The 24056-nt window shown below is 46.1% G+C and overlaps 1 protein-coding gene across 6 annotated transcripts in view; it reads left to right on the forward strand.

Moving 5' to 3' along the window:
* LOC142568051 (nuclear exosome regulator NRDE2) overlaps positions 1-24056 on the forward strand; it is a 268770-nt gene that overhangs the window by 194506 nt on the left and 50208 nt on the right. For 5 of the 6 annotated variants that reach the window (XM_075678129.1, XM_075678132.1, XM_075678130.1 and 2 more), the window contains 2 exons: positions 2240-2628; positions 12771-12962. In XM_075678129.1, coding sequence (XP_075534244.1) covers positions 2240-2628; positions 12771-12962 — 581 coding nt within the window. Of the gene's footprint in view, positions 1-2239; positions 2629-8326; positions 8516-12770; positions 12963-24056 lie in introns of those variants that run through there. The other variant, XM_075678133.1, reaches the window with a different exon arrangement.

Below are 24056 nucleotides of genomic sequence, written 5' to 3' on the forward strand. Positions count from 1 at the left end.
CAATTATATGAGTGACAGAACCGCATATAGTCCTCTGGTTTATGATATCATGTCTCTGCGTGCTGAGGCGTCTCATTCCGGGCATACCATCGGGCTGCAGTGGATTCCTGGCCATTGTGGAATAGCTGGAAACAAACAGGCTGATGCGGAATCAAAAAAGGCGCACCCTGACGGAACCATTATAAAGATTCATTTTTCCCAGTATGACATTAACGCCTTGCTCCATACCTCCATTAAAACTTCTACGGCGTGACATTGGGACAACCCCGAACATCGACAAGAGCGCCTACATAGACTTGACACTGGGTTACAATTCCAGATTCCACTTCGGTTGCGGAGAAGCCAGGAAACACTCATTCATCTATTACGATTGGGTGTGGCATACACCCACCGATACCTTCACAAGATTGGACAAGCACGGGACCCTGAATGTAGCATCTGTCACACTCTTGAGACAATAGCTCACATACTTTGCGTGTGCCCTCAATATGCGGCCGAACGAAGAACACTCAAAAATACTGTTGACAGCTTGGACTCCCGCGCCTTCTCAGAAGAAAAGCTTTTGGGCGCGTGGAGGAGTGTTCACTGTGGCCCAATGTGCCATAAAATCACTTTTCAACTTTTTAAGTGAGACTGGTTTAGACGATCGCCTCTAGAAGCTGTGAGACTTGCAGTCAGTGCGAAATGTGTTTGCGCAATAACTTTTTGTGACAAGATTACTTTTTGTAACGAAAGAGTTAATTAACACCAAAGGTCATAGGTTTGGGTCCCCTAATTAACTGTTTTAATTAAATATGCCTTAATTTACGCTGCCTTAATTAACACCTAAGGTTGTGGGTTCGACTCCCACCAATGGTTGTGAGTTCGACTCCCATCAATTTTGGTGCCATAATGCCGGACAGTCGGTTTTTTTACCTCTGAGCCATTTAAGGCTTTTGCCTTAATATTCACCCTAAGAGAGAGAGAGCGCGAGAAGAGGCTGCAGGCAATGCAGGAAGTCGTCACATTCAGAGCACGTGACCACAGTTCATGACGACACCGGCCAGCATCAGGTTCTGAGCACAGAGGTCTTCGACATATGGCTCCTGAAAAAGAGCTCTGCAGTGCCGCCATACTTAGTCACTGTTGACATTTGTGGCAAACCAACTTCAATGGAATTCAGTTCAGTTCAGTTTATTTCCAACACAATGTTGGGGGTCTACCAGGCAAAAAAGTTGTCATAGACAAATTGAGGGAGCCTGGGGCCATACAGACACTAGGCAAACTGATACATTCACAAAACAACAATTTAAGACTTTACATCACAGGGTATTTTGAAATAGTGAAAATAATATACAGTGAAAAATAAAAACAAATACAAATATGGCAACTACGAACATCTTTTCATGTACATTGAAAACATAGAAACGTGAAGAATAAATATGCACTTGTGTTAAAGGGTTCTTCATTCATTCAACAAAGAAATCTTATTTGCAACTTGGATATATAGAGTTGCATGCTGAAATTTATTTGTGAATTCACACGCTTTATTAGTGCAGGTATTTGATAGGCAAGGACAGCCCTTCCAAAATTTGTACATGTTTGTGGTGTTGTTATCCATTCGTTCCGCAGTGCATAACGAGCTGACGTTGTGTGTGCTGAATGTAACAGGTAATGTTTATGTATGTGCAGCAGGAGTTTGTAAGTCGTATATTTTACTCGCTTTGAGCAAATTGTGTTTAATAAACAAAGGATTATTTGGTAGATCTTTGAGTTCACCATGATTATTCTCAAAAATCGTCTGTACTTTCTTCTGCAATACCTCCAGTTTGTTATAATTTGTAGTCGTTGTAGTACCCTAAACTGGGGCCGTATTCTGAAGCGTTCGCCTTCCGTGAAAGTTTCGCCCTAGTCATGCCTCCGCCAACGGCGCGCGCTGATTGGCAATTTTAGCCAAACCGGAAAATAAGCAGCGCCATCTAGTACTTCCGGCTCATACTGTAAGTAATCTGAACAACACATTTCCCACTGCAGAAAGTTATAATTGAAGACTATATCTTTTAATAAGTATATTCAGTTTTAAAAGTTTGCTATTCAAACACTTCCTAGTCATGCCTACCTATGTGTTGGTGCCAAAGTTTTTCGCTCTTTTCATTTGCATTTTTGTCTCTTCAGAAATGCTCTTTCAGCTCACCAAGGCCTCCACCTTGACCTTACAGTGGTGTGCAGGAATGGCCAATTTTCACAAAGCTTTTTGCAGGTATCACAGCCCGGGGCATTGGCTGGTTGCCGTGGCGATGTCTGGCTCCTGCTGGCCACATACCTCAACCTACGAATGGGAGTCCTCTGGCACGAAGAAGAGACACCGATTGTCGATCGAAAGCCGTTTGGTCGTGACGAAGGGCTGCTGGCGCTCTCGTGGCTCGACTCTGGTCGCAAGTTTCGGGAGGTGCTTTCCAGTCGGCTGCAGCCATCGGCACTTCTCAGGGCAGTTGCTGCCATTGATAACCGCTGCAGAGACCCCGCTGGCCGTACTGCCGGTGCCGTAGATGTGGCCTTGTGGATGAAGTTTTTCTCCTCAGGCTTTGGCGCCGTGTCTGCACTCGTAAACGAATGGCTTGATGCTTGCACGAAGGATGAGGAGGCGAGGTGAGTCGCTTGAAGTTGTTGTTATCATCAAGAAAGTAATGCAGTCAAATCTCGATATAGTGAATTGTGTGTGACTGCCAAAAATTGTTTGTTATTCGGAAAGGTCGTTATAGTGAAAGCCTCAAAATTAGCCCTTCCGCCCATCAACCCATCAGTTCATAAGTTGTCACCATTTGAGTTCTCCATGAGAACGTCGCTGCTGGCTCTCGGCCCGTGCTGTTGCTATTTTCCATAGATTCTACCGCCACGCACCACTGAAGCATCGTATAATAAGATTGACGTGCACAAAAAATCTATGCTGAGAAAACTACTGACAAAAAGAAAGCTCCAAGTCTCCTCCAAAGCACATTGTTTTTTGTTGTTTGTTTGTTTTTCCCACTTTGATGTGAAAACCGCAACTGCCTCACTTGAAGTGGATGCCTGAACTATTCCAAAGCTCAAACGTGTGTAAATGACACCATCTGCAAAGTGCGAAGTGTGGCAATCGTGTGACAGAGGTTACATTTCTCCGCGCACGTATCTAGTATGGCTGCAGAAAGAAGCACAAAAGAGTCATGCACAGAAAGAAGGGTAAAAGAAGGAAGAGACATGCCTTCGTTGCTAGGCGATACTTGCCTGGGAGGAACATGCGTTTGCAAAACCTGATGTGTCGTCGCCTCCACAATGGATTAAGAAAAATTCTTGCATGTTTTTTGTTGAGCGCTCTGTCAGGTTTTCCGAACCCATGTGCTGCAGCATCCGCTTTCTGCGCATTGTCGTCTGCTACCCTACTGTTTCAGCTGCCGTGAGGCATGCATTGAAAACTAAGAATCCCCACATTTCACAATATTATTTCATAGTACTGAGGTGTTAACATGACACAGAAACTGAATAACGATCATTATTCTGAAAAGTTCAGTATTCTGAAGTTCGTAGTACTGAAATGTTTTTACATTGAAACCATAAGGAATCAGCAGGGGATTTTTGAAAAGTTAATTAATCTGAAAGGTTAGCTAATGTGGTGTTCGTAGTAACGAGGTAGTAACCTTTAGGAGTATAATGAAATAAACATAGCCCTCTGCGGTTGCTTAGTGGCTATGGTGTTGGGCTGCTAAACATGAGGTCGCAAGATTAAATCCTGGCCACGGCGGCCACATTTCGATGGGGGTGAAATGCGAAAGCACTTGTATACTTAGATTTAGGTGCTCATTAAAGAACCCCAGGTGGTCCAAATTTCCGGAGTCCCCCACTATGGCATGCCTCATAATCAGATTGTGGTTTTGGCATGTAAAACCCCATAATTTAATATTTAAAAAAATAAAAGTAAATAAGAAATTGTCTATAGACTGAGAAACGCTGCCTTAGACATTCTCATTATTTCTATTTCCTAACCACTATGCTCTTTATGTATATATATTTATACAGGGTGTTTCAGTGAACACTTTCAAAAATCTGTAAAAGTTGCCTATGGCAGGTATCACAATTCTAGTTCATGAGCTGGTCTACTCGAAGCTGTGGACAATACTTGCAGAAGAAATTGAGATCCAAACTTGACAAATTAATAAAAATTCACAAATAAGTTCTTAACTAATTACATTATGGCCTATATTACTATTTACAAATTCTAGCCGTGGAGTTCGCAAGGCGGATGCACTCAGAACGAATTTTCAAGATGACACCAGTTTAGAGCTATAAATTCCCGAAATTTGCAGAGAAATGCAATGGTGTTCCAGTTAATTTGTTAACAAAATGTCGTTTCATGCACTGAAGCACACAAGTAACTGGAAAGCCAATGCATTTCTCTGCAATGTTCGGGAATGTATATCTCGAAACTGGTGTTGTCCTGAGAATTTGCTCCAAGTGGATCCGCCTAGAATTTGTAAATTGCAATATGAGTCATGTTATGTTACTTCAGCCTTATCAGCATCACCGAAGAGGGGTAGAAGAGAGCTGCTGGCTGAAGATACAACATAGACGGTTTGTGCATCCGTCAATCAATGGGTGTAATCCCACCCGTCGGTATGACTGTGCACTTTATAGTCATCGTAGGTGCACTGTTGTTCTGTTCATGGTAAACAGTGTGACGTCAAGGGGGCTCTAGGGGAGGGCACTTGGAAAAAAAAGAAAAGGGCATTAGGCAGGGCACTGCTGTCAACACCACTCCAGCTAAGAGGAACTGAAGAGTTCAGGGGGAAAGTAAACATTCCACTCTTTATCTATGTCTGTCCATAGTAGGTCCTTCTCAAAAATCGCTTTGGGAATATAGTATTTGACTCCTGTTAAGTCAACCTTGGTTAATTGGACCTTGGTTAATTCGACATTTCACTAAATCTCAATGCATTGAAAAATCCCAGTGAAAAACTGTTTTGGGGGCCATGGAAAAAGAACTCGTTTAGTTCGAATGTGAAAGCATGTTGCATCAGTTAAATCGACGCCCAGTGACACCCCCACATGTGCACAGCAGTTACTGAAGCCTTGAAAACAGAAGAAAATTAGCAGACGACATACTGATTTCGACAGCAGCGGCAGCAACCTGTCCTGCACTGATGATGATGACTTGCACTGTGCCCTGGGTGATGTCGCTTCCATGGAACTGCTGACTGATTACATCTGTCAACGACGACAGACTACTTGAAGCAATAAAAAATTTCAATTCAGTTTGGTGCTGTTTGTTAATTCTACCTTTTGGATAATTTGACCAAAACTTATGGTCCCACAAGAGCGAAACAATGGGAATCAACTGGATTTTTATGGAGAGGTGCTGCACTTGTGGATGATTTTCACAGAGCAGTTTGCTCTAGAGGAACAAGATGGCGCTTATGGCGGCACACCGCACATTGTCTTAGCGAAACCACACGAATACAACACTATTACCTCTCCTGCTCTGCTTCTGTTCGATCAGCTGCCGGAAATGCAACTGAGTGTTCGCTAACGCACTGTGCTCTATTCATGCTCCAAAATGTGGGCTGGTAGAGGGAAGATGTGTGCTGTACTGGGCTGGAAACACAGGGACCCCAGTCACACGGGCACCCGCGATCTCCGTTGACATGAAACTCCCTTACGGAGATTTGCAGCAGTGGAGTTGCAGCCATGCTACACAGCCCAATGCGAGCTTTCGATGGGCGCCGCATGAGACGGAAACAGTGCTGCTGCACTTACTTTCGCGTGCAACTGCTCACATATACAGTCGCCATCAAAGGTGGCTATTTTTGTTTGATGCAGTATGTAATCTAACAAAATCACAGTGAGAAAGTTTGCTGTATGTTACCGCAAGACTTGTTCTCAGAGCGATGCTGGCCATACTGCGTTCTTGCTTTCGTGCGTGGGCAGCGCGGGTCATGTTGTTCGTGTGGTGCGCTTCGAGTTGTGATTCTGTGCTGTGTAATCGTGCATGTGTATGTGTTCACAGTGAGCTTAATTGCTTCCAGATCAGTGATGAAGCAGATAAACAAATGAAATGGCAGAACGGCATTTCCCCTTGTGGCATGGCGAAGCATTGGTGTAGAGGGTACAGGAACTATGTCCTTAAAAACAAATTAATAACTCCCATTACTTGGCGTATACTAAACCAAGGCAAAAAAACAAAAATGTTAAAAGTTGTAAGTGAGCCAGTTACGGCAATTTTATTAGCATGGTTTTCTTCACAGCTGTAGCTATCTGGGAACGAGAGTACTCCATCCAGCCATAATGGTCTTTGCCAAACTCCCCTCGCCAAAATCTCCATTTAACTTCGTTGGCACAAGAAAGACGATGTGACGCGGAGCACAACTCCCTTGACATAAAGACGAAGGAGTTAAATAGAGGTTGCGGGTGCCTTTGTGTGACAGGGGTACGAGATATTAATGAATGGAATGAATCTGTGTGGCCAGGCTCACGGACTGCTGCTACATAAGGACTGCCTGTGTTGCCGGCCCTTCGCCATGCACAGCTTTCCTCGAGGATGAAAAAATTCGCTTATCCACTAGTGTTTTATTGTTAGCCTCTAAAGAAAAGACCTCAACCCTGGAACATCAGCAAGAGTGATTACCACTCTTACACAGTGATAAAGGGAGTAGTGCAGCTGCCTAGCATAGTAAGTTCCTCGCACATTGTCTACATTCATCTACCCCAGCTCACATGCCAACTTACACTCACTCTATTGCCAACGTATCAAGAATAAGTGAATGGGTGCATACTTGAATCAATGCACTGGAGCATGGCTGACGGTGACTACACCGACAGCACATGAATGTAGCGAGCTGAATGTTTCATAATATTCTACAGAGTAAGTGAGTGACCAGCCATACTATGTTCTTGCTTCAAGGTATTATTGAGCACAGGACATCTATTTCCAAGTCTTCTGCACGGCAAGAAATTATTGCAGCTGAGCACACCTGGGAGCAATTAGGCAGAAAATAAACAATCAGAAAGTGGCAGTGCTGAGGAACTTTACTGAGTCAGAAACATGACAAGCTACTAGCTTAAAGTGCTCGCCAAATAATGAACAAAGAGCAAGACGTACTGATCATAAATAATTCGTAAGCAGAAAGTTTGAATAGCTTGGAATACATTTCTAGCACTGATTGTAATATAAACACTGATACCTATGTATATTGGGCAAGGCGTATTGAGCTCAGAAAGCAAACACTTACATGGCCCCTGCTATGGACAAAGCTTTGCATGTTGTCTACCCAGTCACCGCTTACAGTATCTGCCGAAATAGTAGTTGGCTGAGCCACTCCGGCATCATGCACATCCATTGTAAGCACGGAGGCAGCTGAGGCAGCTGAGGAAAGCAATGAACACATCACCACGTGATCAAACATGGCGGCGCCCAAGGGATCTCCACGACAAGGGCCTATGCTATTATGTTCGTCAATTTTCAAAAAAATGTGTCTCTGGCCCTTTTTAAGGGCAATTAAAGAGTCTGCAGTTATATTGCTCACCAAAAACTGCTATTGTTGTTGCCAATGCTGCATATGTTTAGTTTCTCAGTTGTTGTGGTGTGCCCTGGTCATCACTGTTGACTGTTGCTATTGCCAGCATCAAGAAACCTATTTTTAGAAGTTTTGCAGAGAAAACAAAAATTTAATCTGTTTTCCTTTTCTTCATACTTTGCTGGTGAGTATCCAGACGTATCTAATGATAAGATTTCCATTGCAATATAATAAACCGGCCTTTCAAAATTGGTTGTAAATTATTTGAAGTTTTTTGTTTCTTGCACTGCTTACATCCTTTGCATTATCTACAAGTGTCATTTCATGGTTCCTTGTACTGCTGAGCACCAGGTGACAGGTTCGATTACCGTGGTTCAAATCGCTATGGCTGTATTCTTATAGGGACAAAATGCAATAATGCTTGTGTTGCCAAGTTTTGAGACCATATTAAAGAACCCCATGTGGTCTTTTCCAGAGCCCTTCGCTGTGATGTGACCCTTAACCAAGCTGTGGCGCTTTAGCACTTATACTCCTATAAATACGGCTGTTGTTATTATACTCTAAGAAATGCTTGCACCATTTGAGGCGTGTCTTGTCCGCAAACAATGATCGTCATCTAACTTGTGTGCCTTTCCTTTCCAAAAAGGGCACCTCATCAGGTCTGGCCATTTTGAGCTGACAAGCTTAATGCATAAAGTGCACGCTTTATGCATTAAGGTACAGTTATTAAACTATTACTCCACTATGTGCTGCAAAAAGAGCAGAAATTTCAAAACAAACACTATGCGTCCTTGTCATCGCAGGCGCCGCACTCCCAGCCAGAGAGTCGACGTCATTTGCACAAGTGTGCTACGTAATTGGCAGCGCTGCGATGTCACTCACAGTGACACGTGACTCGGAGAATTATTTGAAGCAACACCAGTTATTTGTTTGATCTGTTGCTTCAATAGACGAATTAGAGTTTAGATAAATAATAAAACCTACAAACCTGATTTCTGTGTGCTTTTGTTTTACTTTGTACCATAGCAAGAAAGATGTACTTTCATTTCGTCTGCCTGTTCCCGTGTCGTGCAGTCCCATATCGTGCAGAGAACCAAACTGTGCCATTTTCTACCGTGTTCTAGTGTGCGATCTGATCATCTTGCGTCTACCTCGGTGTTCATGCAGCACTGACTTATCATACCGCTAATCTGATACAATGACGCGGTCTATCGCGGTGAGGATCCATGAGAACTCTCTGGATGTGCATGCACCGAGGGATCTATTTCACAAAAGCAGCCAGACAACAACGCAGATGTTCTCGTGCACAGCTTGGAAGATTGTGCACAGAGCGAAACAAGACAAATGCAACAGCTTGTGCGTGAAATCGTCACCGAATGTACACTGTGCAGCAAAAACATGATAAAAAAAAAAGACGGCGGGGACCATGACGGTGTACGTGGCGCAATCCTCTGGCTCCGTAATGTGAGAATGCAGAGAAGGAATTTTTCTTGCAGAGGCTAGATGGTGGCAAGTTGCAAGAGTATCTATGTTGGCACTGAAGCTTGCATTTTGAAATGATAGGTTCGTGACAAACATTTCTATCTCTGCTATTAATGAACCAATTTGAAAAATTATTGCGGTCGAACGCTCCCTAGAGGGCACATAAGAATTTTCAGCCTATAACCAAATTTGTTATGTGGCCTGGTGAGGGGTGCCTAAACGCTGTGTGCCCGGTACTTCCCAGGTCATAAATGGCATACGCATTATCATCCAAAATCAAGAAAGGGGCTTTTGATGAAGATAGGTCCTCCTATGGAAACGTTTGCCAGCTTTTCTGAGGCACCTTATCCCTGTTTCTAACCTTTATACCACAATGCGCATTATCAGTGTGACATAACATTCTTGGAGGGAATACTTTGAACACAGAATGCTCAAGAAAAGAAGTGCAAGCCAGACATGACGATTATTGTTGCGGACAAGACACGCCTCAAAAGGTGCAAGCCTTTTTTTTTTTAGAATGTATGCATCAGTGCCTTTGCACTGTGACTCCTCATCAGTTCTTGATGGTGATGAAACATCTCATCTTTTATAATATCCCCTATAATGTATTCCTCATGGTAATGTTTACATATGTCCTGTGTGTTCACCATTCAAACACTGTTAACATATTTTTCTTTTGCATTGCCTTTTAAGATTTATTTATGTAATGTATTTATCACTAGCCATGTTGGCTAACAATCCAGATGCATGACTTACCATATTACTTTACAGTCAAACCTCATTGCAATGAAGCTGCATTCTACCCAAAAATACTTTCATTATTGGGGGCGAGGACTTACGGAGTCGCCATCTGTCAGAAGTGCCTCCCTTGTGTAGTATGAGGGATCACGCGGCACGCTGCTCATAGGTTTGGCTTATGACGCTTAATAAAAATGCCACGCAGTAGCCCTCCTGTACATTTCTGTAAGTACTCTCAAAACAAGGGAACTTCATTACTGTCGAAGTAATAATCTCGAGCAAACTGAAAGCACAGAATCCTTTACATACGCCATCTCTTTACCGAATACGTACAGTGAAAGCCACTGCGCACGGTCGCCGCGATGGAGTCTCCCGAACCTGCTTGCGTGAAAGGTCGGCAGTCACTGAGCGCAAACTATGTGAAATATGTTCTTATTGTGGGCGGTCTGTTATAACCAAATGGCGCATAACAGAACGAAGCCTCAATGCATGCAGCGACCGCACAGGTTCGTGATGACCGACTGCGCATTTGCATGCATGTCTGCGCACAGTGTTTCGCTTTCACTGGGAGCTTTTTCACACCGTGCTGTGAGCTTTAGGCCGTACAATATGAGCATTTGACATTCCACAAGCAACCATTGTTGCGTGGACGTTATCAGAGCTGTTCAAAAACAATTTCGTTTTAACAAGGGACTTCGACACCTATGCGGCAACTGTAATATATTGTCGCGACGATTCAATAATTTTTTTTTCTTCTAAATTTTTGGACCTTTCAATATTATTTCTAAAGTTGTGTTGCACTGTATGCACTCAGCAGGCGATTTCGTGCTGCTTCTTTTTCGTAATTCAGTGCGTTAATTTATAACACAAGCATGACCATATGCCATGCCTTTGTTTAATGTGCTTCTTACCACTCCCTTACCATTCCAGTAAACTTGCCAGTGTCTAGCATCAACAAGTTCATAGGCCAAACCGTAGTGACATTAGCCGGGCAGCGAGCGCGTAGCCGGGCCGTGAGCGCATAGCTGGGCAGTGAGCGCAGGCGAATGTCTTAGTGCGCGTTTTCTGCTACTCATTGAACATCGCAGTGCCGGCGCCATAGCAGAAATATTCCTCGCGTCTGTGCTTGCTGCATACCCGAGTTGTAGCCGATGGCCGTTTTCTGGTTCTAAGTTTCGCAAGCCAAGCTTCACGCAGCTTCTTGCCCTGGGACTACATGTGAATAAGGCTGACACCGGGCTCCGCTGCATACGTCCAGCACTGCGGCACCGAGCAGTAGCCTACCATGCTGCATGCCTCCAAAGGCAGCCACTACCTATTATAGTGATTTCAAATGTTGTCAAGCATACACCCAAGGCGGAAAATCCTCACCACTTAATCAGAACCGCAGCACAGGTGGAACTTTAAGCTTTCGTTTTCAGCTCGCTTTGGTGCTTCCTAAGCAGCCGACGTGGCCGCTGTGTCCACGTGATCCCTCATGCCACGTCACACCGGCGGTGGTGCCAGCTTTTCCAGTGGTGGAGCTTGCCCCCAATATCCAGTATTCGTTATAAGCATAATGCTAATATTTTTCAAAAGATAATAGGTAATGTAAAATTAACTTCATTATATTGTATCATTTCTTATGTCTGTGTTTATGTCAAGGTTTGGTTGTATCTTGTGTTTTCTTTATCAAGAATAAAAAACAGCCCCTGCAATTTACCTACACTAATAAAAAGAGCATTTGACTTCTGGCAACAAGTTCAAGTATTTAAGAGTGACATTTTCCACCACCCTACAATGGCACAAACATGTCGACTTAATCTTTTCCAGTGCACTATAGGGACTTGGCTATTTGAAAAGAACACTAATAAGAGCAACCAAAGAAAGCAAGTTGGCAGCTTACAAATCTTTCCTAAGGCCTGCTATTGGCACATGTACTTATTTATCCTTTTTCGAGGGCCTGCGTTTTACCTGCTAACATATCGCTCAGTACAAGACACACCTGCATGATTGGGAACTTATTAGAATGCTGTCATTCATTCTGTCATGTATGTTCTTGCTAATCCTTGTGTAAGCAAAAGCGCAGCAGTTTGGGCGAGTTGGTATGTCATGACTTTTTTTAGGCTTGTAGCGCAGCTCAGAACGAGCAAAAAAAAGAAGGTGGAAGGGGTTTCCTGTTCTCCATTTTGTTTCATTACCCCTTCCACCTTCCTTTTTGCTCATTCTGGGCTGCGCTACAAGCCTAAAAAAACTTCTGTAAGAAGATCGTATAGGCTATAAGAATAGTCTTGTACATTCTAGAAGGCATGCGAGCACCAGAAATTACACTGGAACCTTCATTGAGTCATGTATAAAAGCCAAAGCGCATGACCCATTGATCAGATTTTCAACGATCGGCAAGTATGCTTGCCACTGTCATTGTGCTGAGTGGTGCTCATTTTGCTGGGCACAGGTTAGCCCGATAAACAGCTAATTTCGTGACTTGCATTGTGCCACTATGGTTCTTCACTGTCACTACAATGTTGCATTATGCATCTATTGTCTGGTCACCTCACTGCACCTCTGATGTATCTAAGCTGGAGGCTGTGTAGAAGAAATTGATATGATTGCAATTTCCTCCTTAGATGCTTGCTGGCCTGTTGCCGCTTGAGTCGTTGACTCATAGACACATGTGTGAAAGGATTATAATGTTGCACAAAATTGTACATGGTTCTGTTTTGGCTGACATACCAGTAACATTTGTTAGCTCCTGAGCGCCTAGAATGTAAAGAGCTGATCCTTTGAATCTTGTTTCCTTCTGGTCTTACTTAGATAGCTTCAAATTTTCTTTCTTACCATTTGCCATTAAAATGTGAAGTAACCTACCTACTTCTCTCTGAGGGGTGCCACGTGAGCATCCTGTAATGGAAGTTCCTTTTTATGTGACCTGTTGATTTTATCTTGTATTAGCGTATTTGCCCACTCCTGTAATGTCTCAGATCTGAGACAGCAATACTTGAAAAAAAAAAGTTATGATTTATTATTATTATCATTGTCCATTTGCAGGTCCACACAGATGGCTGTACACACTGCGTTTATACGAATCTGCACCTATGAAGTGCGCTACAGCAATGCTCGGAGGGCTGCTCTGTCCATGGCCCTGCTGCAGGCACTTGAAGATATTCCCAATGCCACCACGTTTATGTGGCAGTGGGTGTCATTGTCCTCTGGATCCCTGGGAGCTTTGCGTGTCCGCAGGTACATGACCCGCAGTAGCCTAGTAGCTGGAGAAATCAGCAGTCGCCAAAGCTCGTGTGGACTTCATGTACTGAGGTTTTAAGTCTGTGGGGTCTCACACGTGCTCTTGTGACAAAGGAACGACAGTGCAGCAGTGCAAACAATCACAAGGGCATTTATTGCACCTTTCATACACCTATGCCAGCTAGTCGAATTGCTACCAATAGAAACATGCCCGCGGGCACCGACAAAGCGAGGAAGTCAGACTCACTCTGACAGTACATCGAGCAAATATGTTTGTTCCCATGCTGGGTACCAACACTGAATCGTTTGCGTGTACGGTCATGCAAACGGCAGTGTGTTTGAACAATCGTGTTCGTCCGTTCCGGTGCCTTCTTGGGACGGTCCCACGCAGCGTGCAGGCCGGCGTACAAGACGTCTGCGCACTCTGCCAACCCCAAGCCAGAGAGGCAGAGGCTACTCCCTTTTGCGCCCAAGTAACGCTACCATTGATTACGAGAAAGCGTTTGATATGAGAAGCGTTTGACGAGAAGCGTTCGAAAGCTCAGCAGTCATGGAGGCATTATGGAATCAGGGTGTAGACGAGCCGTATGTAAAAATACTGAAAGATATCTATAGCGGCTCCATAGCCACCGTAGTCCTCCATAAAGAAAGCAACAAAATCGCAATAAAGAAAGGTGTCAGGCAGGGAGATACGATCTCTCCAATGCTATTCACAGCGTGTTTACAAGAGGTATTCAGAGACCTGGATTGGGAAGAATTTGGGATAAGAGTTAATGGAGAATAGCTTAGTAACTTGCGATTCGCTGATGATATCGCCTTGCTTAGTAACTCAGGGGACCAATTGCAATGCATGCTCACTGACCTGGAGAGGCAAAGCCGAAGAGTGGGTCAAAAAATTAATCTGCAGAAAACTAAAGTAATGTTTAACAGTCTCGGAAGAGAACAGCAGCTTACGATAGGTAGTGAGGCACTGGAAGTGATAAGGGAATACATCTACTTAGGACAGGTAGTGACCATGGATCTGGATCATGAGACTGAAATAATCAGAAGAATAAGAATGGGCTGGGGTGCGTTTGGCAGGCATTCTTGGATCATGAACAGCAGGTTGCCGCTATCTCTCAAGAGAAAAGTGTATAACAGCTGTGTCTTGCGAGTACTCACGTACAGGACAGAAACCTGGAGGCTTACGAAAATGGTTCTACTTAAATTGAGGACGACGCAACAATCTATGGGAAGAATAATGATAGGTGTAACGTTAAGGGATAAGAAAAGAGCAGATTGGGTGAGGGAACAAATGCAAGTTAATGACATCTTAGTTGAGATCAAGAAAAAGAAATGGGCATGTGCAGTACATGTAATGAGGAGGGTAGATAACCAATGGTCATTAAGAGTTATGGACTGAATTCCAAGGAAAGGGGAGTGTAGCACGGAGTGGAAGAAAGTTAGGTGGGCGGATGAGATTAAGAAGTTTGCAGGGACAACATGGCCACAACTGGTACGTGACCAGTGTAGTTGGAGAAGTATGGGAGAGGCCTTTGCCCTGCAGTGGGCATAACCAGACTGATGATGATGATGAACCCTGCCATTAGGTGGTGTTATCAGGACAACACTCATGCCATCTCTCGTACTATTTTGCTACTACACTGACCATCAGCGGCACTTAGCTACATGGTGAAGCCAGATTACAGGAGACATTGGAGCCGTGCAGGGAAAACAAGCAAGAAAGTCGAGCATTCACACAAGTCATACATTGCCAATTTTAATTTCTTTCACTTTAGTTCCTTCATAGCACAAAGAAAGACTGCATCATGCTAAGGTCAGCTTTAAAATTTAACATTGCAGTTTTCACAATGCATTCCTTGACTCTTCCAAAAACTGCTGCTTGCTACTGTGGTTAACTAACATTCCAGCTTGCAGTTTTGCTGATTCTTCCTATAGGCTACATGACTAAACAGGTGAAAATATTTTGTTTTATATTTAGAATGTTTGACAAGTAACCTCTTGGCTCACAGTGTTGTATCATGTCTGAAACACAGGAGTTCACTACAAATTTTTAAGAATATTCTGCTTTCACAATAGTGGGTGCATGCAATGGTTTCTAAAAAAAATTCGGGTGGCCTGTATCAGAGACGCAGCTGGAGTAAAGTACACCAGATGCCTTGTGTGTGCAGCAGAGAGTGTATGGGCCCTAGGGTACAAAAATGACGTAGCAAAATGCACAACTTATATTTATTCATGCATTAGAATCTTATTTACAGCTAGTAGCAATCTTAAGGTATAAATTTTCAGTCGGGCTCCCTATATATAGCCGGCTTGTTTGTTTTGCAGAGGGTGCTTGGGCACTAGGGTGCAGAAATAACCCTCCTAGCGGTGGCAATCAAGACTGTCTTTTACCCGGCACAGCTGCACTCATTGACGGTTGGAGCCTCAGTCTCCTGCACTTGTGCTTCCTGTGGAGATGGATGCTTTCCACTTTGGTCAAAGGTTTAATAGCCATTCACCTTCGTGCCATTTTGAATGGCACGAAGTGACTTGGGCATAACAAAACGAATGCAAGGGGGCCATGACCAAGCAAGCGTGAAGTTTCTGTCACAGATTGCACAGTTGTAGGCTTTATATTCCTGAGGACCACCATTATGAGTTTGATAAGTTATGCCTACTATGGCATAGGGAACTCTCCCAAACACAACCATTTCTGCTGGGATGAACAAACGTACTGCCGACTTATGCCTCTCTGAACACGTCAAGCAAGAGGCTAAAATTAGCTCCCTCGTGTGGTGCCCCACCTGTGCATGCGACCCATGCATGATCCATCAAGTAATGGCTTCTTTCCTCTACACAACGATATCAAAGTAAGATGCATGGGTAGTACGCTTGCATAACCTCATGCCACTTATACCGCTTATAGTGCAGAAACACCTATAATGCGCTCGCTCTTTTCTGATTCCCATTCATCCTCCTATAGAACACCATGTATATGCACACCTCTTATAATGCAGCCGCATGAATAGAAATACCAGTTGTAATGCAGTTGTCAGCACTGGCGTAGCCAGAAGGTGGTACACGAGGCATAGCCCCCTCCCACCTTCACTCTCCTCATCGCAATCGTCAACTGTGTGCCACCCCTTAACAAAATTTCTGGCTGCGCCACTGGCTGCTGGGAAATCCCAATGACAAGTGAGGCAACGAGCACTCTTCCCAGTAAGGCGGAGGAAAGAGTGAGGAGAGCGGCCAAGGGCAATGCGAAGTGAATGAACAAGGAAAGGGGAAAAAAAACAAAACAAAAGCCACATTGGCAGAGGCAGCGGCGCACTACATGTGTGCACTCTGCGGGCGCGCGATTGCTTAAGCCGCTAGGTGTCTTTGCTCTGGCCACTTCTCAGTGGTGCGTTTTCACTCTTCGGCTCCTCAGTTTGTGTGCAGAAAGTAAATCCAATTTTTTATGACTCTAGCATCACAAAAAAAAAATTGTTTACAAAATTTTCCTGTATGCTGTGCTTTATTCAATATCATCATCATCATCACCCTGTTTTATGTCCACTGCAGGACGAAGGCCTCTCCCTGTGATTTCCAATTACCCCTGTCCTGCGCCAATCGATTCCAACTAGCGCCTGCGAATTTCCTAATTTCATCGTTCCACCTAGTCTTCTGTCGTCCTCGATTGCGTTTTCCTTCTCTTGGTACCCATTCTGTAACCCTAATGGTCCAACGGCTATCTAACCAGTGCATTACATGACCTGCCCTGCTCCATTTTTTTCTCTGGATGCCAATTAGAATATTGTCTATACCCGTTTGCTCTCTGATCCAAACCGCTCTGCTTCTGTCTCTTAATGTTATGACTAGCACTCTTCGTTCCATCGCTCATTGTGCTGTCCTTAACTTGTTCTCAAAGTTCTTTTTCAATCTCCAAGTCTCTGCCCCCATATGTCAGCACTGGTAAAATGCACTGATTGTACACCCTCCTTTTCAGTGATAATGGTAAGCTTCCAGTCAGGTGCTGGCAATGTCTGCTGTATGCGATCCAACCCATTTTTATTCTTCTGTGAATTTTCTTCTCATGAGCAGGGTTCCCTGTGATTAATTGACCTAGGTAAGCATACTCCTTCACAGACTTTAGTGGCCGACTGGCGATCCTAAACTCTTGATCCTTTGCTCGGCTATTTATCATTATCTTTGTCTTCTGTGTATTAATCTTCCAACCCCACTGTTACACTCTCTCTGTTAAGGTCCTGAATCATTTGGTTGAACTCGTCCGCATTTTTGCTGAATAGAACAATGCGATTGGCAAACCGAACGTTGCTGAGATATTCGCCGTTGATCTTTACTCCTAAGCCTTCCCAGTTTAATAGCTTGAATACTTCTAAGCATGCAGTGAATAGCATTGGAGAGATTGTGTCTCCCTGTTTGATCCCTTTCTTTATAGGTATCTTACTGCTTTTCTTGTGTAGACTTAAGGTAGCTGTAAAACCTCTGTAGATATTTTCACAGGTATTTACGTGAGTGTTCTGTAATGCTGCTATGACTGACGGTATCTCTACTGTATCAAATGCCTTTTTGTAAGCTATAAAAGCCATATAGAAAGGCTTATTATACTCTGCAGATTTCTCGATAACCTGATTAATGACATGGATGTGATCTATTGTAGAGTATCCCTTCCTGAAGCCAGCCTGTTCCCTTGGTTGACTGAAGTCCAGTGTTGCCCTTATTCTATTCGAGATTATTTTGGTAAATATTTTATATAATACTATAGTAAGCTAATGGGCCTATAATTTTTCAATTCTTTAACATCCCCCTTTTTGTAGATTAGTATAATGTTTGCATTCTTCCAGTTTTCTAGGACTTTTGCAGTCGATAGACACTTCGTATAAAGAACCGCCAGTTTTTCAAGCATTATGTCTGCTCCATCTTTGATTAAATCGACTATTATTCCATCTGCTCCTGCCGCTCTTCCTCGTTTCATGTCTTGCAAGGCCCTTCTGACCTCATCGCTAGTTGTAGGAGGAGTTCCTGTATCCTGTTCATTAATGTTTCTAATTGAGGTATCCTGACTCCTCTGGGTACTGTACAGGTCAGTATAGAATTATTCTGCTGCTTTTACTATATCTTATAGATTGCTGATGATATTACCCTGCTTATCTTTCAGTGCATACATCTTCGTTTGTCCTATGCCAAGTTTTTTTTCAGAAGCAAATGTGGCGGAGGAAGCACTAGGCAGGCGGGATAGGTGGCGCTACGCTGAAGCCACAAATGAAGTAGGATAGTTGTGTAAAAGTTTAAGATGAATGGCTTCCAAATCTTTTTCTAGGTCTTTCGGAGCACTGCAGGTTTGTTGCGAACGCTGTATAAGCGATGCAGTGATGGAACATTTATGGCAAGCAGGATGAATTGACATGAAGTTCAAGTAGCGTCCCATGTGCGTAAGTTTTCGGAACACATTAAAACGGAGTCCTGTTCCTTCGCATTACACCACAACATCCAGAAAAGGCAATCAATGATCCTCCTCCGATTCAACTGTAAAATTTATAGGATGTTTTATTCAGTTTAAATGTGACGAAAAAGCAACCAGGGCATCCTTCTTTATCACACAAAAGCAGTCGTCCACATATCTAAGAAATATTCTTGGTTGCCACATGAACGTCTGTCACGATCCGCCTGGGTTTATGAATGAGGAATGGCTCGGAGGCACCCTCCGTTACACAGACGCTCCGCAGCGTGGTGGTGATGAACGATGACAGACCGCCGAGCAGCTGTGCTTGTCGGTGTTTATTGCGGTGCGGTGACCAGTGTTGCCTACCGAGCCTGGCAGGCAAATAAAGATTATGCCCGAGGGGGCGTCACATGCTTGTTACACCCCCTTACCCCCAGTTTGTTTGTCGACAACAAACGTCCAAGTTCGAAAGTGCGAGGCGTTGCCGCCGCCCTAGCCGGGTCGACGGTGCCTGCTACCCAGGCGAGTAATGGTCCGGTGCCTCCGCCGTCGAGTACTCCGCCTGGGCACTAGTGTTAACGGGCTGGGTGTGGCAATTCCGGGTGCTGCCTGAGATGGCCTCACTCCGTCTGGAGGGTCCGCAGTGGTCGGCCTTGTGAGTGGGGCCGGACTTGACACTTGCCCAACGGGCGCCGCACCACTGGCAACGCTTGCTGCCTCCGAGGTGGGCCGTGCTCCACTGGAAGTGACTGGTGCTACCGCTAGACCTCCTGTGGGCTGGAACTCAGAAGTGGCAGTCGAGGGCGCTGGCCAGGTCCCGAGGCAAGGCCTAACATGGTCGGCGTGTCTGTGCCGCGTGGCCCCGTCTGGCATACAGACGAGCAGCGGTGAGGCGTTGGCAGGAGACACCACCTGTCCAGCAGACCAGGGCGGGCCAGGACGGAAGTTCCTGGCAAAATCTGCAGCTGCCGACTCTGTCGAAGGCCCGGGATGGCACCCTTGGTCAGCATCCAGCTTCTGCTTCAGCTGCTTCAGGAGCACTGTAGATCGGAGGTCCGGATGCAACACGTCCAAGGGTGTCTTGACCATCCGACCCAGCAAGAGCTCACAGGGGGCACGGCCAGTGACATCATGAGGTGTGGTCCTGTATTGAAACAGTATCCGGGCAATCTGCATCCGGAAATCCCCAGTCTGGCTCTTCTTGAGCTTGTCCTCGATGGTTTGCATCACTCGCTCAGCTGCACCGTTTGAAGCAGGGTGGTACAGTGGAACCTTCATCCGGCGGATTCCGTTTTTTGTCGGCCAGGCCAGGTACTCTGCGCTGGCGAAAGCAGGACCATTGTCGGACACGATGACATCCGGCAACCCCTGGGCGGCGAAGACCTGTCGTAGCGCTGCAATGGTCGCACTTGCTGATGTAGTGGTGACAGGTATAACCTCCACCCACTTTGAAAAGGCATCCACCGCCACCAGGAAGTAATGGCCCTTGAAGGGTCCCCCAAAATCCACATGTAGTCGGGACCATGGTCTCTGTGGGAATGGCCAGGGGCTGATTTCCACACGACGTGAAGCCCGTTGATGCTCCTGGCAGATTCGGCAGCTCTGCACCATGTGAGCAATGTCCTGGTCCAGGCCAGGCCTCCAAACATGGGATCGGGCTGCTTTTCCACGCCAGGATGACCCGCGTGCAGCAACTGCAGAACCCTGGATCGGAGACTTTGTGGGATCACCACCCTGGAACCCCACAGTAGGTAGCCCTGCTGCAAGCTCAGCTCAGCGGCCTTGTGGCTTTAGGCCTGCTGAACCAATTCCTCCGCACAGGACACTGCCTTGAGCACCTGAGACAGGACTGGGTTCCAGCTGGTCGCTTGCAATGCCACAGATCTGGAGAGCACTACCGGGTATGCGTGCTCCAGCATGAACACTACAGCAGGTTCTGAAACAGCATCAGGCACCTCTGGCAGGGGCAGGTGGCTCTGGGCATCAGCAGGTTCCAAGTCCTTTCCCGGAGAGTAAACTAGCTGGTAACTAAGCTGCCAGCATCAAGGCCCAGCGTACCACTCAATTGATGTCTGCACGAAAGCTGCCTTGTCAGGCCCCAGCAGCCCCAACAGCGGCTTGTGGTCCGTGACCGCCTCAAACTTCCGGCCCCACCAATACTGCTGGAAGCGTTCGACACCGAACATGAGGGCCAAACCTTCCTTGTCCGGCTAGCTGTAACGTTGCTCTGCAGCATGAAGCCGGCGAGAAGCAAACGACACAAGGCGTTCTTGTCCATCCTTGTCCTGGTGCGCCAGGACGGGTCCCACGCCGTACGGTGACACATCTATGGTCAGGACGACAGGCTTAGCAGGATCGAAATGTACCAGCCCTGGAGTCTTGGTGATTAGCTCCTTGCTGCACTGGAAGGCCCGGTCCTGCTCCTTGTTCCAGACCCATTGCTGACCATCTCGAAGCAGAAGATGGAGCCGCTGTAGATGCTCCGACAGGTTTGGCAGGAAACTCCTGTAGAAGTTGATAAGGCCGAGGTAGCTCTGCAGCTCCTTCTTGTTCTGGGGCTTAGGCGCCTTGAGCGCAGCATCAACTTTGCCGGGAGCCAGGGCTAGGCCAACCTGGGAAATTACATGTCCCAAGTACTCAACACTGGGAGCCAGGAAAACGCACCTTTCCAGCTTGAGCTTGAGACCGGCGTCCTGCAGTTGTGCCTGGACGTTGTGCAGGTTTTGCAGGTGGTCCCCGTCGTCGCTGCCAGTAACCAGAATGTCATCCAAGTACACCGCCACGTGCCTCATGCCCCTGAAGAGGTGTTCCATCTCCCTCTGAAATATGGCTGGGGCTGAGGCCACGCCAAACGGTAAGCACGTGTACTGGAAGAGCCCCAAAGTTGTTGATATTGTGACATACTTCCGGGAGGGATCTTGGAGCACCAGCTGCTGGTAAGCATCCCTGAGGTCGAGCTTGGTGAACTTCTGTCCACCGGACAATGCTGACCAGAAATCTTCAATCCGGGGCAATGGGTACTTCTCGGCGGTAGCCACGGGGTTGATGGTAACCTTGAAATCCCCACAGATCGCTTGAGGACTGGTGTGATGGCAGCAGCCCATTCAGACGTCTTGCGGGCACCAGGATGCCCTCTCGCTGCAATTGTTGCAGCTCCTGGGTGACCCCGTCCTTCAGGGCGAACGGCAGTGTGCGAGGCTTAAAAAAACATGGCTGGGCTCCCTCAGGTACATAGATGCCAGCCGTCGTGCCAGCGAATGTGCCCACCCCTGGCAGGAACAGGGACTTGAACTCAGTCAGAAGGCTGGAAACGTCGTTCACACGCAGGCTGGCTTCCTGGTACTCTGCCAGATGAACGCCCAGTGCATGAATCCAGTTTCGGCCCAGCAGCGTCGGCGATGACCCCTTGGTTAAGTAAAGGGAAAAGGTTGCCTCCCTGTCACCAAATGAATGCTGACCTGTGGCTGACCCTGGACCTGGGAGAGCTGCCTGGAGTAGCTGCGCAGCATCATGCCCGAAGCCTCGACGGACACACCGGGGAAGGTACGCTTGAACCGTTTCCCGGCCATGACAGACACGCTGGCCCCTGTGTCCAGCTCCAAGGAAATGGGGTGCCCGCAGATTTCGACGGTCAGCATGTATGGCAGCACAGACGATGGTACAAAGCCTGTGTGCCATATGTCGAAAATCGGCAGATCCTCGGCCACGACCTGGAGCCTGGCTGCGGAAGAACTTGAGCCTGCTGCCACATGCCCCCGCCGCGTAACCTTGCGACGGCTATCCTGGCCGCGGGCTTGTGTGGTACCTGGGCTTGAACCAAGCGGCTGCAGCTGTTTGCGGTTCGTCCTCCCCCTTCGGCATACATGTGCCAGGTGCCCAGTTTTCCTGCACGTGAAGCATTGTGCTTGAGAGAACTGGCACTGTGAGGGGGAGTCGGCACCACCACAGCAACCGCAAGTACTGCTCTTTGTCGCCAACTTGTTGACCGCCGCTTTCGCCGACGGTAAGCCAGTCGCATGGGCAATCTCTCACCGGAGTCCTTGGCGGCAGTTTCCATTGCCATTGCTTCCATTGCTTCCATTCTCTCCTTCCCGGCGACTCCGGTTGTTGAAGCGGAAACGCTCCATTAGTGTGGACGGTGCTAGGTTGAAATGCAAGCGCAGTATGGCGAGCAGCCCACCCAGCGTCTTAACATGCGGCCAGAGTCCTTCCATTTTTTTTTCTGGTCACGAAACTGCCGCCTCAGTTTCATATAGAGCCAGCGCCCGCCGCTAGAGGCGCAACCGTGCATGAGAGGGCATGCGAACGCCGTTACCGCTGTGGTTGTGTGTGGGGCAGCCTCGGTATTCTAGCTTTCTCAACTTCCTCAACCATCGCTTTAGTTTCACGCAACCATTTTTTAACATTGAATATGCTTAAATTACTGCCTGAGCGCGTCTTCTGCCATGATATGAGCGACTGGGACGAAAAAAAAGCCGCACATAACATGGAGCTTGCGGCGGTCTCCGACAAAAAATTTTTAAAAATCTGGGATTTTAAGAGCCATAACTGCGATACGATTATGAGGCACGCCGTAGTGTGGGACTGAGGATTAATTTTGACCACCTGGGATCCTTTAAAATGCACCTAAATTTAAATAAACGGAAATAAACGTCTGAATGAGATTTAGATAGGATTAATGCAAGACAAACTTCGCTACTAAATGGCTTTAAAGGCACCTAAAGATCGGCAAAGCGATGCCATTTCTGTATGACATTTAGATAGGATTAATGCAAGACAAACTTCGCTACTACATGTCTTTAAAATGCACCTAAATTTAAATAAACTGGTGTTTTGCATTTTGCCCTCCGGCGAAATGCGTCCGCTGTACACGGCCGGGTGGTCTCGGTCCCGATTTCTACATCATCGCCGTTCGCCTCAACACTTCAATGGGCTCCGCTTTTTAATATTTGCCTGAAATTAAACACCGCGCATTCGCAACAAAGCGCCAGTGGTCCCACTTATCACCAGATGCAAACATAGGGGTTGTCACCCCCAGTTACCAGTAAGTAAGCGCCAACTCTCCGTTGCGCATAGCGCCAGATTGTTCCTTCTCTGCCACAAACTGTGGCAGAGAAGGACTCTGACTGTGGGCAGTATCTTATAAGGAGATCAAAAGAATCAAAGTGTTATTGCAAAGGGCTGCTACCGTAGAATACTTAATGACAAAGAAAAGGAAATTGAGCTGCTCCGTGCGCTTAAGATTTCTTTGCAAAGCGATGCCATTTCTGAATGAGATTTAGGTAGGATTAATGCAACACAAACTTCGCTACTAAATGTCTTTGGTGCGGCTTTTAGCAACGGATTAAGGCGAACGTGATGTGTTGAGACCTGCGCAGTTGAAATTAGCTGTATTGTAATTAGGCAATTGCCTTAGCAAGCAGTCGTTTAGAAGCGTCAGTAAGCCCAGCACTTATTCACGCTGCTCGTGGTTTCGACACAGAAACGACGAGACTAGGTATCTTGGTTCTTAATGCGCAACTATTTACAATATGTTAAAAACTTTATAATTCGATTAAAAAATAGAACGTGTTGGTGCAAAAACAACATGCAAGCACGATCATTTATTTATCATGTAAAATAATCGGAGCGAAATACAGACAGCACAGAGGCGTCCGGTCACG

This window comes from Dermacentor variabilis, unplaced genomic scaffold, assembly GCF_050947875.1.
Source record: "Dermacentor variabilis isolate Ectoservices unplaced genomic scaffold, ASM5094787v1 scaffold_16, whole genome shotgun sequence".
In the NCBI taxonomy this organism is placed as follows: Eukaryota; Metazoa; Arthropoda; class Arachnida; order Ixodida; family Ixodidae; genus Dermacentor; species Dermacentor variabilis.